The sequence below is a fragment of the Mesoplodon densirostris genome, chromosome X (assembly GCF_025265405.1).
Source record: "Mesoplodon densirostris isolate mMesDen1 chromosome X, mMesDen1 primary haplotype, whole genome shotgun sequence".
NCBI lineage: Eukaryota > Metazoa > Chordata > Mammalia > Artiodactyla > Ziphiidae > Mesoplodon > Mesoplodon densirostris.
Window position 1 is genome coordinate 78,905,543 of NC_082681.1, and position 16,945 is coordinate 78,922,487.

General features: G+C 37.2%; 1 protein-coding gene across 1 annotated transcript in view; it reads left to right on the forward strand.

Moving 5' to 3' along the window:
* TEX11 (testis expressed 11) overlaps window positions 1-16,945 on the forward strand; it is a 378,612-nt gene that overhangs the window by 217,981 nt on the left and 143,686 nt on the right. Inside the window, exons 15-16 of the mRNA XM_060086496.1 lie at window positions 2,013-2,098; window positions 8,368-8,505. Of these exons, the coding sequence (XP_059942479.1) occupies window positions 2,013-2,098; window positions 8,368-8,505 (224 nt within the window). The remainder of the gene's footprint in view (window positions 1-2,012; window positions 2,099-8,367; window positions 8,506-16,945) is intronic.

The following is a 16,945-nucleotide window of genomic DNA, read 5'->3' on the forward strand; positions in this document are numbered from 1 at the left end:
CCTACTTTTTAACTTATTTTTAGCAGCAACAGCAGCAGCATCCTTTTGTGATGCAATTGTATATGAACCCTGCCCCCAGTACAATAGAGTAGAGTTGCTGTGGTTAAAGCAGAGATGTAGAGCCAGATCTCAGCATTCCATTAATCCCCCATCTCTCTGTAGAACCCTATACCCTGAAGAACACAGAGAGTATGATCCCTTTATTAGAAAATTCTTGCCCTGATCTGTCTTTCCTACTCTATACATATATAGAGATATAACTGGAATGATAGTCACTAATGTTAACACTGGAATTATTCTGAGTGGTGGCAGTTTAGGTGATTTATTGCTTTCCTTGTTTTTTACCAGATTCCTTGAATTTTTGTAGGTATGTATCATGTTTTTATAAAAACAAAGTCATTGATTTTTTTTAAAGGAAATCTTTTGACTAGATAATCTCTAAGAGTCTTTTGAACTCTAGATTCTATGAACTGTATTTTACTGATGACACCCTTCCTCCATATCCTCACTAAGAATCCAGTTATTTTTAGACCCAGTGTTGTTAAGCTTGGTTATCTGGTTTTCCAACCCTTAGCATTTTAATGGTAGCATATTATAAAGGGAGAAAGGATCTACAGGGAAATATACAGATAACCCGATCACAAGGGAGGGAAAAACCTTATAAATTATATAAAACAATTTTAAGTATTTAAAAAAGTATAATAATCTGTACTACATAATAATTACTGAAGGCATCATTATGATATACTATCAGTACAATAAAATACAATAGTTGTTAGTGTTGACCTTGAATAGTCAAGCAAAAGTTAAATTGTGCTTCAGAAAACTAGAATGTATGTTTAGAAAAACATAATTCAGGGCTTCCCTCGTGGCGCAGTGGTTGAGAGTCCGCCTGCCGATGCAGGGGACACGGGTTCGTGCCCCGGTCTGAGAGGATCCCACATGCCGCGGAGCGGCTGGGCCCGTGAGCCGTGGCCGCTGAGCCTGTGCGTCCGGAGCCTGTGCTCCGCAATGGGAGAGGCCACAGCAGTGAGAGGCCCGCATACCGCAAAAAAAAAAAAAAAAAAAAAAGAAAAACATAATTCATAAAAGATAATTTTTAGAAAAATTAAGAACTTTAAATGATTTAGACTTTTTAAAATAAAAAATTATTTTATGTTTAATGAAAGTAAACTGTCAGGTAACTAGAAAACTTTGCTATCCAGAATAACTAATTTTCTAAGATTACAGTTAACCCAAGTTATATTGTGATATCTAATTATACACTTACACTTTCAAAGTATGATAATATTTTAAGTAGATGCTTTATGTGGCTTTTTACTCTCATGTGAGTATTTTTAACTAAGTCATGGAACAAACTATGTCTGCTGAGGGGTCAGAGACTCTCAGTTTTCTAATCAAGACTTTCATGGAAATTGATAGTGCCAAAGGGGTGGAAGTGAAAGGGGTATAGAATTCTATTATAGCTTAAACTTTACCTTAGTGTGTGATAATGTATTTGAACCCGGTAAATGTCTAGACCAGAAACAATCAAACATGAGTTACAATTTAAAGTAATAGAGTTTATGTGTAAACATGGTCTTAAAGTATTTTACAAAGGCTTTAAGGTATAATTGGCCTTTCTTGGGAACTTGATCTGATCTAGTTAGTACATAATAGTATAAACACTTCTTATTAATGATTTCTAGCATTGCTGTTTGTTCATTGATAATAACATTAAGGCACCAGATGATGATCAAATTTGGAACTTAGAAAATACGTTAAAAAGAGACTAGGCTGGAAAACTATTACTGATTGATGGGCGAATTACAGTGATTCTAGCAAACTCTGATTGTATTACATAATCAATTTTGCTAGTAAATCTGAAATTGATGATGAAAACCTGCCTGAATGTGATTGTGTTTGTAGCCATTACTTAAAGATTATAGGTTCTGAAGAGCACAGTTAGTGCTCTTTATTTAATGTAATAGATCTTGATTCTTGTTTTTAGAACTTGTTTTTTTTTTTTTCAGGTCACCAAACAGGAAGACAACTGACAAAAGAATTAGTACGCTGTTTACAGAACATTCTATGGAAAAAAGCTACCAAAAGTTTTGAGGTTTGGGAATAATCTATTTTCATTCTTTATATTCTTTCTTCACCCCAACAAATAAAACAATGTATTCACTATAAAAATCATAGAGCATCAAGTACTTTAATAATCTCTTTCTGCTTAGGTACTGTCTATTTATTAAATATTTGTAATGTAGAATTTTAATGGGCATTGGACAAGAATTTATTTAAAAATACTAAGATGTGGACTTCCCTGGTGGCACAGTGGTTAAGAATCTGCCTGCCAATGTAGGGGACATGGGTTTGAGTCCTGGTCCAGGAAGATTCCACATGCCGTGGAAGCAACTAAGCCCATGAGCCTCAACTACTGAGCCTGCACTGTAGAGCCCGTGAGCCACAACTACTGAGCCCACGTGCCTAGAGCCCATGCTCTGCAACAAGAGAAGCCACCACAATGAGAAGTCCGCGCACCACAATGAAGAGTAGCCCCCACTCACCACAACTAGAGAAAGCCCACATGTAGCAACGAAGACCCACCACAGCCAAAAATAAATAAAATAATTTGTTTATTTTTTAAGAAATAAACTAAAAATAAAGATACCAAGATGTGATTCATCCCCATTGGGAGTTTACAGTTTAGGGAAATGACATCACTGATATTAAGATATAGGAAAGTATAATTTATTTTAACATGAGGAGCAAGAAAGTCAGAGGGTTTTATTTCCTTTAAAAATTGAGGTATGGAGCACAGAGGATTTTTAGGGCAGTGAAAATACTTTGAATGATACTATAAGGATGGACGCATGTCATTATCCATTTGTCTAAACCCGTAGAATGTACAACACCAAGAGTGAACCCTAATGTAAGTTCATCAGTTGTAACAAATACACCATTCTGCTAGAGGATGTTGATGATGGGGGAGGCTCTACATGTGTTGGGTCAGGAGGTATCTAGCAGATATCTGTACATTCCTCTCAATTTTGCTGTGATCCCAAAGCTGCTCTTAAAAAAAACCTTTTCAAAACATTGTGGTATAATAAATACGCAAAACAAAGTAGTAATATTTTTTCTTCTTACAAAACAGTCCAGGTTTACTGTAGAAAATTTGAAACCACAGATAAGTTTTTTAAAAAGAATAGTCATTCTTAATCCAATCACTCTTAAAATTTTATATATTGCCTTCTAATCCATATGCATTTGTGTGTGTAAGAAAGGGCGTACTGTTTTAGTGGATTTCCACTTCCAACCAAAATGTAAGAGACCTGGTTGATGTCCTTGCCTGAATAACACCTTGCTCCCTCTCCCTACATCCAAAAAAACAAGACAAAATACATGAAAAAATGGTTTTCAAGACACTGGACATTAGGCAATGGAGAATGATCTCTGGTATATAGGAAATAAACAAGGTGAGCACTGCAGTTGTTCAGCTTACTACCTTGAGTTTCCAGGCTGTAGCATAGGAATAGAAACTGAAGTGAACTATGACATAAATCACAGCAAGATCCTTTTTGACCCACCTCCTAGAGAAATGGAAATAAGAACAAAAATAAACAAATGGGACCTAATGAAACTTCAAAGCTTTTGCACAGCAAAGGAAACCATAAACAAGATGAAAAGACAACCCTCAGAATGGGAGAAAATATTTGCAAATGAGGCAACTGACAAAGGGTTAATCTCCAAAATGTACACGTAGCTCATGCACCTCAATATCAAAAAAACAAACAGCCCAATCTAAAAAGGGGCAGAAGACCTAAATAGACATTTCTCCAAAGAAGATGTACGGATTGCCGACAAACACATGAAAGCAAGCTCAACACCACTAATCATTAGAGAAATGCCAATGAAAGCTACAATGAGGTATCGCCTCACACCGGTCAGAATGGCCATCATCAAAATATCTACAAACAATAAATGCTGGAGAGGGTGTGGAGAAAAGGGAACCCCCTTGCACTGTTGGTGGGAATGTAAATTGATACAGCCACTATGGAGAACCTTATGGAGGTTGCTTAAACTAAAAATGGAACTACCATATGACCCAGCAATCCCACTCCTGGGCATATACGCTGAGAAAACCATAATTCAAAGAGTCATGTACCACAATGTTCGTTGCAGGTCTATTTACAATAGCCAGGACATGGAAACAACCTAAGTGTCCACTGACAGTTGAATGGATAAAGAAGATGTGGCTCATATATACAATGTAATATTAGCCATAAAAAGAAAGAAATTGAGTTATTTGTAGTGATGTGGATGGACCTGGAGTCTGTCATACAGAGTGAAGTAAGTCAGAAGGAGAAAAACAAATACCATATGCTAACACATATATATGGAATCTAAAAAAAAAAATGATTCTGAAGAACCTAGGGGCAGGACAGGAATAAAGACACAGATGTAGAGAATGGACTTGAGGACACAGGGACGGGGAAGGGTAAGCTGGGACGAAGTGAGAGAGTGGCATTGACATATATACACTACTAAATGTAAAATAGATAGCTAGTGGGAAGCAGCTACATCACTCGGGGAGATCAGCTCGGTGCTATGTAACCACCGAGAGGGGTGGGATAGAGTTGCAAGAGGGAGGGCATATGGGGATATATGTTTACATATAGCTGATTCACTTTGTTATACAGCAGAAACCATAACCATTGTAAAGCAGTTATACTCCAATAAATATGTTAAAAGAAAAAAAAGGAAAAACTGAAGTGGATCCTAGCAGGCTTCCTAATTTGAGGAGTTGGAGCTGAGAGTCTGGGAAGACCAAGGTAGCTAGAATTCATAGGACAGAGTATCAGAGAGGAGAACAGAACAAGAAAGAGAACTCCAACAATCAGAGAATCTTTCTCAAGTGTTTAGCAGAGTACTGATCAAGATAATATGGGATGAAAATACCTAAAGCCAGAGGAGTCCCCATCTAAAAGTATTAGAACAGTGCCTGGCACTCACACAGATCTGGGAATAGAACCTGTTCATACCAGCCAGACTGGAAAACTTCTAATTCATGGGGCATTGGGTAGAGAATTCAGAAAGGTCTTGTTTTGGTAGTGGGGAGTAATTAGTCGTAAACTGAGCACTGTTCCAGACCTACCTGAAAAATCATAAAAGTATGACCTGAAAGGATCAAATTGATCCCAAGGAATTTAAGTGCTTGCCAGAGTAGAGGTCAAGGATATTTAACAGAATGCAGAACTATCCAGCACCCAACAAGGTAAAGTTTATAACATCTGGCATCTGATAATAAATTACCAAGCATACAAACAGGCAGGAAAATACCACCTATAATGAAGAAAAGAAGCAACAGTTGAAACTAACATAGAAGTTAACATTAACAGAGGACATTAAAATAGCTCTTATAATTGTATTCCATATATTCAAAAAGTTAGGTAGAGACATAGAACATATAAAAGACCCAAATCAAACTTCCAGAGATGAAAAGTATGTCTAGGATCAAAAATATACTGCATAGTATTAACATCAGATTAGACATTGCAGAAGGATGGATATGTTAATTGTAGTCATTTCACAGTGTATACATATATCAAAACATCTTGTTTTATACATTAAGATGCTGCGAAATAGAATGATATATATTCTTACTTTCTTTTAGAGGGTGTCTGTTTCTTTACTGAGCAAGTAAAAAATTATTTCAGAATTCCCTTCTCATATTGAATATTTTTTTCTCTCATTTTCCAGTCTTGCAGGGTAATTTTTTTAACTCCCACTTCCAACACTGTAGAAGAATGTAATCTTTTTTTTTTAAGATGTTGGGGGTAGGAGTTTAGTAATTTATTAATTTATTTTTGCTGTGTTGGGTCTTCGTTTCTGTGCGAGGGCTTTCTCTAGTTGTGGCAAGTGGGGGCCAGTCTTCATCGCGTTGCGTGGGCCTCTCACTATCGTGGCCTCTCTTGTTAGGAAGCACAGGCTCCAGACGCGCAGGCTCAGTAGTTGTGGCTCACAGACCTAGTTGCTCCGCGGCATGTGGGATCCTCCCAGACCAGGGCTCGAACCCGTGTCCCCTGCATTAGCAGGCAGATTCTCAACCACTGCGCCACCAGGGAAGCCCAAAGAATGTAATCTTAATTCTAAATAGTCAAAGGCAGTGTTATACCTCCTCAGCACTGTTGTTTCTAGTAGGGAGTGAGTTTTATTCCTTTTAGGTACTAATAGCTCCTGTCTTTCATTGAAAAATGTGAAGTTTCTTGGTAGGGTACAGGGGACTCATCTACCTTACCTTGGTGTGCATGAGCGATCTTAATTTTCTTATCTTAAAAAAAGTTATCCAGGTCATTTGTATTAGATTTTTCCTAATAGCTTCTTACCATTGAAAATTTTAAAGTGCCTCAAAAGTAAGAAAATATTTTTGTACAAAAACATAGCATTTAATTAAAATAGTGAAAAACCTGGAAATTTACTAAATATCTTACATTTTCTTATCCTACATAGCAACATAGATTAATATTTACAAAATGAAGTTAAATGGAAAGAATAGAAAATGAAATTGTAATATAAGGTATGATTACAACTATATAAAAATACAGAAGGGGCCTCCCTGGTGGCGCAGTGGTTAAGAGTCCGCCTGCCGATGCAGGGGATACGGGTTCGTGCCCCGGTCTGGGAGGATCCCATATGCCGCGGAGCGGCTGGGCCCGTGAGCCATGGCCGCTGGGCCTGCGCATCCGGAGCCTGTGCTCCGCAACGGGAGAGGCCACAACAGTGAGAGGCCCACATACCGCAAAAAGAAAAAAAAAAAAAATACAGAAGGGTAAAATTAAAATGGAATGCGGAAAAATGAGAAGAGCTGTATTCGAATGGTAAATTATGGGTGTTCTCTTTTAAAATTTTTATCATTGTTGTTTTAATAACTTATAAATCATATTCTGAGTTTTCTAGGGTGGCTCACCACCCTCTCAGACTCTTCATCCCATATGTGAAATTTCATTTTTTCAGCTTTGTTGAGGTATAATTGACAAAATTATGATTAAAGTGTACAATGTCATGATTTGATTTGATATACATATACATTGTGAAAGGTTTCTAATGATTTATTTAACATGTCCATCACCTCACATATTCACCTTTTTTCTTTTTGGTGAGAACATTTAAGTTCTGCTCTCTTAGCAAAATTCAGTTATACAATCCAGTATTACCAACTATAGTCACCATATATCTAATGAATATATTAGATCCTCGGACCTTTTTCATCTTATAACTGAAAGTTTGTACCCTTTTACCAACCATTCTCCATTTCCCCCACCCTCAAACCCCTGGAAAACACGATTCTACTCTGTGTTTCTATGAGTTTGACTTTTCTTTCTTTACTTCAGATTCTACATATAAGTGATACCATGCAGTGTTTGTCTTTCTCTTTCTGGCTTATATAATTTAGCATAATGTCCTCCAAGTTCATCCATGTTGTCACAAATGGCAGGATTTCATTCTTTTTTAAGGCTAATATTCCATTGTATACATAGACTGTACTTTCTTTACCCACATTCATCAGTAAACAACAACTTTGGTTGTTTCCATACCTTGGCTTGCTGCAATGGACATGGTAGTACAATTATCTCTTTGAGATAATGATTTCATTTTCTTTGGATATCCCACACAGAAGTGGGATTACTGGATTGTATGGTAGTTCTATTTTTAATTTCTTGGGAAACCTCCAACTGTTTTCCATAGTGGCTGTACCAGTTTACATTCCCACCAACAGTGTACAAGGTTTCCCTTTTCTCTACATCCTCACTACCATTTGTTATCTCTTGTCTTTCTGATGTTAGCCATTGTAGCAGATGTGAAGTGATATCTCATTGTGGTTTGATTTGCATTTTCCTGATGATAAGTGATGTTGAGCACCTTATCATGTACCTATTGGCCATTTGTATGTCTTCTTTGGAAAAGTCAGTCCAGATCCTTTGCCCATTTTTAATCAGGTTTTGTTTTTGTTCTTGTTTTTGTTTTTTGTTTTTATTTTTTGCTACTGAGTTGTAGTATTTCCTTATATATTTTGGATATTAACCCCCCAAAAATACTGCAAATATTTTCTCTCATTTCATAGGTTGCCTTTTAATTTTGTTGGTTTCCGTGAAATCTCTAATGTAAGGGAAGAGGAGAGAATATTGATTGCCAGTTTATAACTTTATATTGATCAAGGCTGATAGTAAAATGCACTTAGCATTCAACTAAAGAGGATGTTGTGTTTTGGTTGCCTAAAAATGTAAACAGTGCCATTTTTTTTTTTGTTTCTAAAGGTGACTTGGAACAATTAGGGTCAAATATAGAGATATCTCTGTGATTTTGTTATTTCTTTTTAAACTTTAGGTACAAGATTATGCTGATGCCCTATACTGGTACTGCTGTTCTCTGAGATTTTATGCACGTGATCAAACGTACCTGGACTTTGCCAAGCTACAGAGGCGCGTGGCTTCTTGTTACATGCATTTGGAACAACTTGATAAGGTCCTTTGATTTATCTGTTTTTCAAAGGCAGCAAATGTTGTTATGTGCAATGGCAGAGAGATGGTTGTAGTGGTGTGACTTCTTGGCTATTAGGTTAGGATGTCTGAGAGTTACTTCATACAGAACAAAGTCAAATTGATATTTTCCTGACTTGCACACTATAAACATTAATGAATGGAACTTCCCAAAAGGTGAGAAAATTTGGAGACTCTTAATTTCATTACTTACTGTTTATTTTTAACACCCTGTTCTGAAAGGTAATATATCATTGCAATTCATGAACAAACTTATCTGCTGCTAACCATCTGCAGTATTGTCCTTTGAAGCAGAATAAATTTTAAGGTACACATGTTTTTGGGTCAAGCATTCAGTGAGAGCAAACACTTGGATGAAATTTGTTCTTTTACTTTCTGGGTTATCTTTTGCCTTTCCAACCAATCTAAAAAAAATGTTCAGCATTTGATTTCTTATCAGGACAAAATTCTAGAGGTAAAAGGGATAAAACTTGCTTGAGGATAGAGCCATTCATGCTCCCCAAAGCATTTGGGACATTTCTTCCTTTGGTTATCATATAGTATGCACATAATGGGGTGGGGCGATTGTCTTGTGGTAAGACGAAAAACAAGAAGTACAAGTATGGATCCAGATAAAATATGAAGGTTTTTGTTGCTTTTTAAGTTTTAATAACAAATTTAGGGGAAAATATGTGATTAAGGGTTGTAATTTTAGACATTTTCTTTGAAGATTTGTTTACTTTGAAGGGTTGTTTACCTTAATAAATACTTCAGATTTTATTTCAAAAGAATATTTACCACTTAGTTTGTTTGTTATAAATTCACAGTCCTGAAAGAGAAGTTGAAAGGTTACTTAATTCATCGTATTTCTACACAGGCCAGCATTTAAGTGTTTCAGAAAGATGGTTGACTGCTGTTTACTTAAAGACCTGAAAAGAAGATGTCACATAGATTTTGTTACCTAATTCATTATATTTCTGCTCAGAATACCGTTACCTATTTCAGAAAGGTAGTTTCCTACTGCTTACTTACAGACCTGTAAAGAAGGTAATCACAAAGCTTTTGTAACTCTATGATTTATGTTAACCTGGCAGATTGGGAAGGACCTGGACCTGGAGCTATACATGCCAACTGGGGGGGTGGATACATCTGCAGGCCAAGGAAGGATATCTAATCACCTAGTCAAGATAGGAAGAACATAGTATGAGATACTGTAATAGTCTCTGAAGTTACAGAGATGAACAAGTTGCCTTTGACTCAGCCAAGCAGCTGGCATCAGGGTATCCTAATGGGCAGATCAGAAGATTATGGCAATGGGGGAAATTTAAGTATTGGAAAGATTCCATAAGTTAGGCACATAGGTAGTTGGCATCACATAAGCACATCAGCAGGGAACAGGTCTTCACTCATAGAGATTTGGACTCAGATGCAGGGCTCAAATCTTTGCATCACTGGGGGTATGTGTAGATAGTCTAGAAAGAGCAAGGTCGAGCTCCAAACCTAAAGTGAAAGGAACATGAGGCTCTTTTTAAGAGTGGAGCTCAGGCATAGGGAGCCAGACTGGGATGCAATTACTGGAAAAAGAATACAAAGTGAATAGATGATACAGTCTTCTAAGACTTGAAGCACTGCTTCTTAAATTTCCTCTAACTAATGTGAAGTTTGGTCCTAGAGCCTAGTGTAGGACTGAACCTATAATTGGGAGTCCAAATGGTATTAGTAGTAAGGAGGGGAAGAAGAAGAGAGCAGGCAACCAGGCAGGTCCTAATATGTATACTCAGCTTGTGATTATATCATTTAAGGCCAGATTGCCTTGTTGATTACTGTTAGTATATTTCTCCATTTCATCCTTCCTGTCTTAAACTTAGCAGACATTGATTTGATACCTCCATATGTAAGGAATACTCTACTGTGCACTAAGACAGATGAAGAAAGGTGAAACAGTTACACAGTTCATCATATTTTACTATTTTGCTATTGCCACCTAGTCTTGTTAATTTTTATTGTCTGCTTTTTTCACTCCTTCCCTTGATTTACTTGAGTACTGTTCAGAAATTTTGTGAAACCATATTTATTGAATCTGCTAAAATTTCTTAGTTTTCATATAAGCACTAAGTAAAACTGACTCTTGTTGACTTTCTGTCATACTCCTCACCAATCCTTGGTGATTCCAAAACATTTTTTTTATCCCTAAGCCCCTATACCTTATCCTTCCTTTTAGCAGAAAACCTTATCTTCTAATTTCCTGGGCTTGTAGCCACTGACATGAACTTCACCTTCTCTCTTTATCCATTCTTCTCCCTTATCTCTGAGAAAGAAGTTACTTTCCCAGGGGACCTTCCCTACAAATCTCAACCCTAATTCTTTCATCTTTCTCTCTCTACTGTTTCTTTCCCCTGTCACTACAATTATTTTTAGGCCTTCTTTATTCAGAAACCTTTCTTCAACCTTGTCATCCTCCCCAAATTATAGTTTGTCCTTCCTTTCATCACCAAACTTTATAACCTAAAATTACTGCCTATATTTTTTTTAGTATTCATTCATTCAAAAAATATTTATTAACTGTCTACTACATGTTAAATACTGTCCTAGGCAAATAGACAAAACCCCCTACCCCCACAGAGTTTATATTCTACTAGGAGAGACAGACAATAAAAAGATAAATATTATGGTATATTAGAGAGGTCAGCAAATTTTCTATACAGAACCACATAGTAAATATTTTAGATTTTCTAGACCATACAGTCTCTCTTGCAGCTACTCAACTCTGCTGTTGTACCATGAAAGTAGGCGTAGACCATATGTAAACAAATTGGCATGGCTTTGTTCCAACAAAACTTTATATTTAGGAACACTGAAATTTGAATTTCATATAATTTTTTGTGTCATAAAGTATCCTTTTTTTGATTTTTTTCAGCCTTTTAAAAAAGTAAAACTTAGCTTGATAGATGGTAGGCTGGATGGAGCCCAAAGGCCATAGTTTGCTGACCCTGTTATATTAGATATTGATAAGTGTTAAAGAGAAAACTAAGTAGGAAAGGGTAGTATTAAATGTTATAGAGGAGGAATGAAGGGTTGGAATTCTAGACAAGGTGGCCAGAGGGGGCCTCAGTGAGAAGGTAGTTTTTGAGTACAGACCTGAGGAAATGAGGGATATGGCTATGAGGATACCTTTAAAAAGAGCATTCCAGACAGAGGGAGCAGCAAATGCAAAGGCTCTGGTGTGTGGGGTAGGAGCATATATGTGGTGTTTGAGGAACAGCAAAGAGACAAGTATGGCTGGAGCAAAGGGAGTATTAGGGAAAACAGGAGATGTGATCAAGGAAGTAGTGGGGAAACAGATCACGTAAGAAAGACATTGTAGTTCATTGTAAAGATTTGTGTCATCAAGTCTAAGTGAGATGGGGAGCCAGTGGGAGGGTTTGGGGCACAGGAGTGTCAAGATCTGACTTGCATTTTAATAAAATCACTCGGCCACTGTGTTGAATAGACTGAGCTGGATGCAAGGGTGGAAGTAGGGAGACCAGTTAGGAGGCCACTGAAATAATCTAGGCAAGAGATGATGGTGGCATGGACCAGGATGAAGGAAGTATGGTTGGTGAGAAGTGGTCAGATTCTGTATAGAATATGAAAATAAAGCTGACAGAATTCTCTGACAAACCAGATGTAGGATAAGAGAGAAAAAAAGAGACAAGAATGACTCTAAGGTTTTTGGCCTCACCACCTACTTCCCTCTTGATGATTTTTGCATCTGATTCTATAAACTGCTCTTTTGAATATCACTAGTGACATTTTTTTTAAATAAATGTATTTATTTTTGGCTGCATTGGGTCTTTGTTGCTGAGCACGGGCTTTCTCTAGTTGTGGCAAGCAGGGGCTACTCTTCATTGCGGTGCTCAGGCTTCTCGTTGGGGTGGCTTCTCTTGTTGCGGAGCACGGGCTCTAGGCATGTGGGCTTCAGTAGTCGTGGCTAACGGGCTCTAGAGCGCAGGCTAAGTAGTTGTGGCGCACGGACTTAGTTGCTCCACGGCATGTGGGATCTTCCTGGACCAGGGCTCGAACCCATGTCCCCTGCATTGGCAGGCGGATTCTTGACCACTGCACCACCAGGGAAGCTCCGCTAGTGACCTTTTAATGATTAAGTCATGATTTTTCCCCTCAGTCCATTTTGTCCTCTGGTCTCTCTAGCATGAGAGAATATAACACTACTTTTTCCTTCTAGAAACTTTCTCTTTGGCTTCTAATGACATACTCACTTTTTTTTATTGAAGTATAGATGATTTACAGTGTTGTGTTGTTAGTTTCTGGTGTACAGCAAAGTGATTCAGATATATCTATATATATATATATCTTTATCATATTCTTTTCCATTATGGTTTATTACAAGGTATTGAATATAGTTCCCTGCATTATACAGTAGGACCTTGTTGTTTTATCTGTTCTGTGTATAATAGTTTGTATCTGCTAATCTCAAACTCCTAATTTATCCCTCCCCCACCTCCCTTCCTCTTTGGTAATTGTTAGTTTGTTTTCTGTGTATGACATACTCTCTTAATCCTATTGCTCTGACTGTTCCTTTTTTATTTATGTTCTTGGTAGTCTCTTTTCCCAAATAAATGTTGGATGAGGGCAGGTACTGTTTATCTCATTCTCCATTTTATCCTTAACACCCATGAACATGCTTGGTACATGGTAAGTTTTCAGTAAACGTCTGTAGAATTTATTCTCTGCTCCCTTCTTTTATTTCTGTTGTACACTATCCCCTCAGAAATTCATCAACTGTTTTCTTAGCTTCAGCTCTCCATACGCAAATCTATATCTCTAGCCCTGATCTCTCTCATAGCCCACATCCACTTTTCTACTGTCTTTGGGTATATACAGCTATCTAAAACTGAAATCTTATATTCATGGATTCCTTCTTCTCCCCCTATATTCAGTCGTGTGCCACATCTGGTCAATTCTACCTCTGCAGTATTTTTGCCAGCTGTCTCCCCTTCCATCTTTACCTCACTACCCTAGTCCAAGCCCTCATTACCTCTAAGACTGCTGGAATAATCTAACTGATTATTGTATCTTGCTCAATAATTTTCAGTGGCACCCTGTAAATAAAGACCAAATTCCTTAGACTTAAGGTCCTCCATAATCTTTATGTATTTATTTTTAAACTTAAAAAAAATCTATTGTAGTATAATTGCTTTACAATGTTGTGTTAATTTCTGCCGTATAACAAAGTGAATCAGCTATACATATACATATATTACTATATCCGCTCCCTCTTGCATCTCCCTCCCACCCTCCCTATCCCACCCCTCTAGGTGGTCACAAAGCACACAGCTGATCTCCCTGTGCGATGTAGCTGCTTCCCACTAGCTAGCTATTTTACATTTGGTAGTGTATATACGTCAGTGCTACTCTCTCACTTCGTCCCAGCTTACCCTTCCCTTTCTCTGTGTCCTCAAGTCCATTCCTATGTCTGCATATTTATTCCTGTCCTGCCGTTAGATTCATCAGAACCATTTTTTTATATTCCATATATATGTGTTAGCATACGTTATTTGTCTTTCTCTTTCTGACTTACTTCACTCTGTATGACAGACTCTGGGTCCATCCACCTCACACAAATAACTCAATTTCGTTTCTTTATATGGCTGAGTAATATTCCATTGTATATATATATATGCTACATCTTCTTTATCCATTCATCTGTCAGTGGACACTTAGGTTGCTTCCACGTCCTGGCTATTGTAAATAGAGCTGCGGTGAACATTGTGGTACATGACCCTTTTTGAATTATGGTTTTCTCACGGTATATGCCCAGGAATGGGATTGCTAGGTCATGTGGTAGTTCCATTTTTAGTTTTTTAAGGAATCTCCATAAGGTTCTCCATAGTGGCTGTATCAATTTACATTCCCACCAACAGTGCAAGAGGGCTCCCTTTTCTCCACACCCACTCCAGCATTTATTGTTTCTAGATTTTTTGATGATGGCAATTCTGACCAGTGTGAGGTGATATCTCATTGTAGTATTGATTTGCATTTCTCTAATGATTAGTGATGTTGAGCATCCTTTCATGCGTTTGTTAACAATCTGTATGTCTTCTTTGGAGAAATGTCTGTTTAGGTCCTCTGCCCATTTTTGGATTGGGTTGTTTGTTTTTTTGTTATAGAGGTACATGAGCTGCTTGAATATTTTGGAGATTAATCCTTTGTCAGTTGCCTCATTTGCAAATATTCTCTCCCATTCTGAGGGTTGTCTTTTCGTCTTCCTTATGGTTTCCTTTGCTGTGCAAACGCTTTTAAGTTTCATTAGGTCCCAGTTGTTTATTTTTCTTTTTATTTCCATTTCTCTAGGAGGTGGATCAAAAAGGATCTTGCTGTGATTTATGTCAAAGAGTGTTCTTCCTTTGTTTTCCTCCAAGAGTTTTATAGTGTCTGGCCTTACGTTTAGGTCTTTATCCATTTTGAGTTTATTTTTTGTATGGTGTTAGGAAGTGTTCTAATTTCATTCTTTTACAAGTGGCTGTCCAGTTTTCCAAGCACCAATTACTGAAGAGGCTGTCTATTCTCCATTGTATATTCTTGCTTCCTTTATCAAAGATAAGGTGACCATATGTGCATGGGTTTACCTCTGGGCTTTCTAACCTGTTCCGTTGATCTATATTTGTGTTTTTGTGCCAGTACCGTACTGTCTTGATCACTGTAGCTTTGTAGTATAGTCTGAGGTCTGGGAGTCTGATTCCTCCAGCTCCATTTTTGTTTCTCAAGATTGCTCTGGCTATTTGGAGTATTTTGTGTTTCCAACAAATTGTGAAATTTTTTCTTCTAGTTCTGTGAAAAATGCCCATGGTAGTTTGATAGGGATTGCATTGAATCTGTAGATTGCTTTGGGTATTAGTCATTTTCACAATGTTGATTCTTCCAATCCAGAAACATGGTATATCTCTACATCTGTTTGTATCATCTTTGATTTCTTTCATCAGTCTTATAATTTTCTGCATACAGGTCTTTTGTCTCCTTAGGTAGGTTTGTTCCTAGGTATTTTATTCTTTTCATGGCAATGGCAAATGGGAGTGTTTCCTTATTTACTCTTGCAGATTTTTCATCCTTAGTGTATAGAAATGCAAGATATTTCTGTGCATTAATTTTGTATCCTGCTACTTTACCAAATTCATTGATTAGCTCTAGTAGTTTTCTGGTAGCTTCCTTAGAATTCTCTATGTATAGTATCATGTCATCTGCAAACAGTGACAGCTTTACTTCTTCTTTCCGATTTGGATTCCTTTAATTTCTTTTTCTTCTCTGATTGCTGTGGCTAAAACTTCCAAAGCTGTGTTGAATAATAGTGGTGAGAGTGGGCATCCTTGTCTTGTTCCTGATTTTAGAGGAAATGGTTTCAGTTTTTCACCACTGAGAATGATGTTGGCTGTGGGTTTGTCATATTGCCTTTATTATGTTCCGGTGGGTTCCCTCTATGCCTACTTTCTGGAGAGTTTTTATCATAAATTGGTGTTGAATTTTGTCAAAAGCTTTTTCTGCATCTATTGAGATGATCATATGGATTTGTCCTTCACTTTATTAATATGGTGTATCACATTGATTGATTTCTATATACTGAAGAATCCTTGCATTCCTGGGATAAACCCCACTTGATCATGGTGTATGATCCTTTTAATGTGCTGTTGGATTCTGTTTGCTAGTATTTCGTTGAGGATTTTTGCATCTATGTTCATCAGTGATATTGTCCTGTAGTTTTCCTAATAACCTCTTTGTCTGGTTTTGGTATCAGAGTGATATTGGCCTCATAGAATGAATTTGGGAGTGTTCCTCCTTCTGCAATTTTTTGGAAGAGTTTGAGAAGGATAGGTGTTAGCTCTTCTCTAAATGTTTGATAGAATTCACCTGTGAAGCCATCTGGTCCTGGGCTTTTGTTTGCTGGAAGATTTTTAATCACAGTTTCAATTTCAGTGCTTCTGATTGGTCTGTTCATATTTTCTGTTTCTTCCTGGTTCAGTCTCAGAAGGTTGTGCATTTCTGAGAATTTGTCCATTTCTTCCAGGTTGTCCATTTTATTGGCATATTGTTGCTTGTAATAATCTCTCATGATCCTTTGTATTTCTGCAGTATCAGTTGTTACTTCTCCTTTTTCATTTCTAATTCTATTGATTTGAGTCTTCTCCCTTTTTTTCTTCATGAGTCTGCCAAATGATTTATCAATTTTGTTTATATTCTTAAAGAACCAGCTTTTAGTTTTATTGATCTGTGCTATAGTGTCCTTCATTTCTTTTTCATTTCTTTCTGATGTGATCTTTATGATTTCTTTCCTTCTACTAACTTTGGGGTTTTTTTGTTCTTCTTTCTGTAATTGCTTTAGGTGTAAGGTTAGGTTGTTTATTTGAGATGTTTCTTGTTTCTTGTGGTAGGATAGC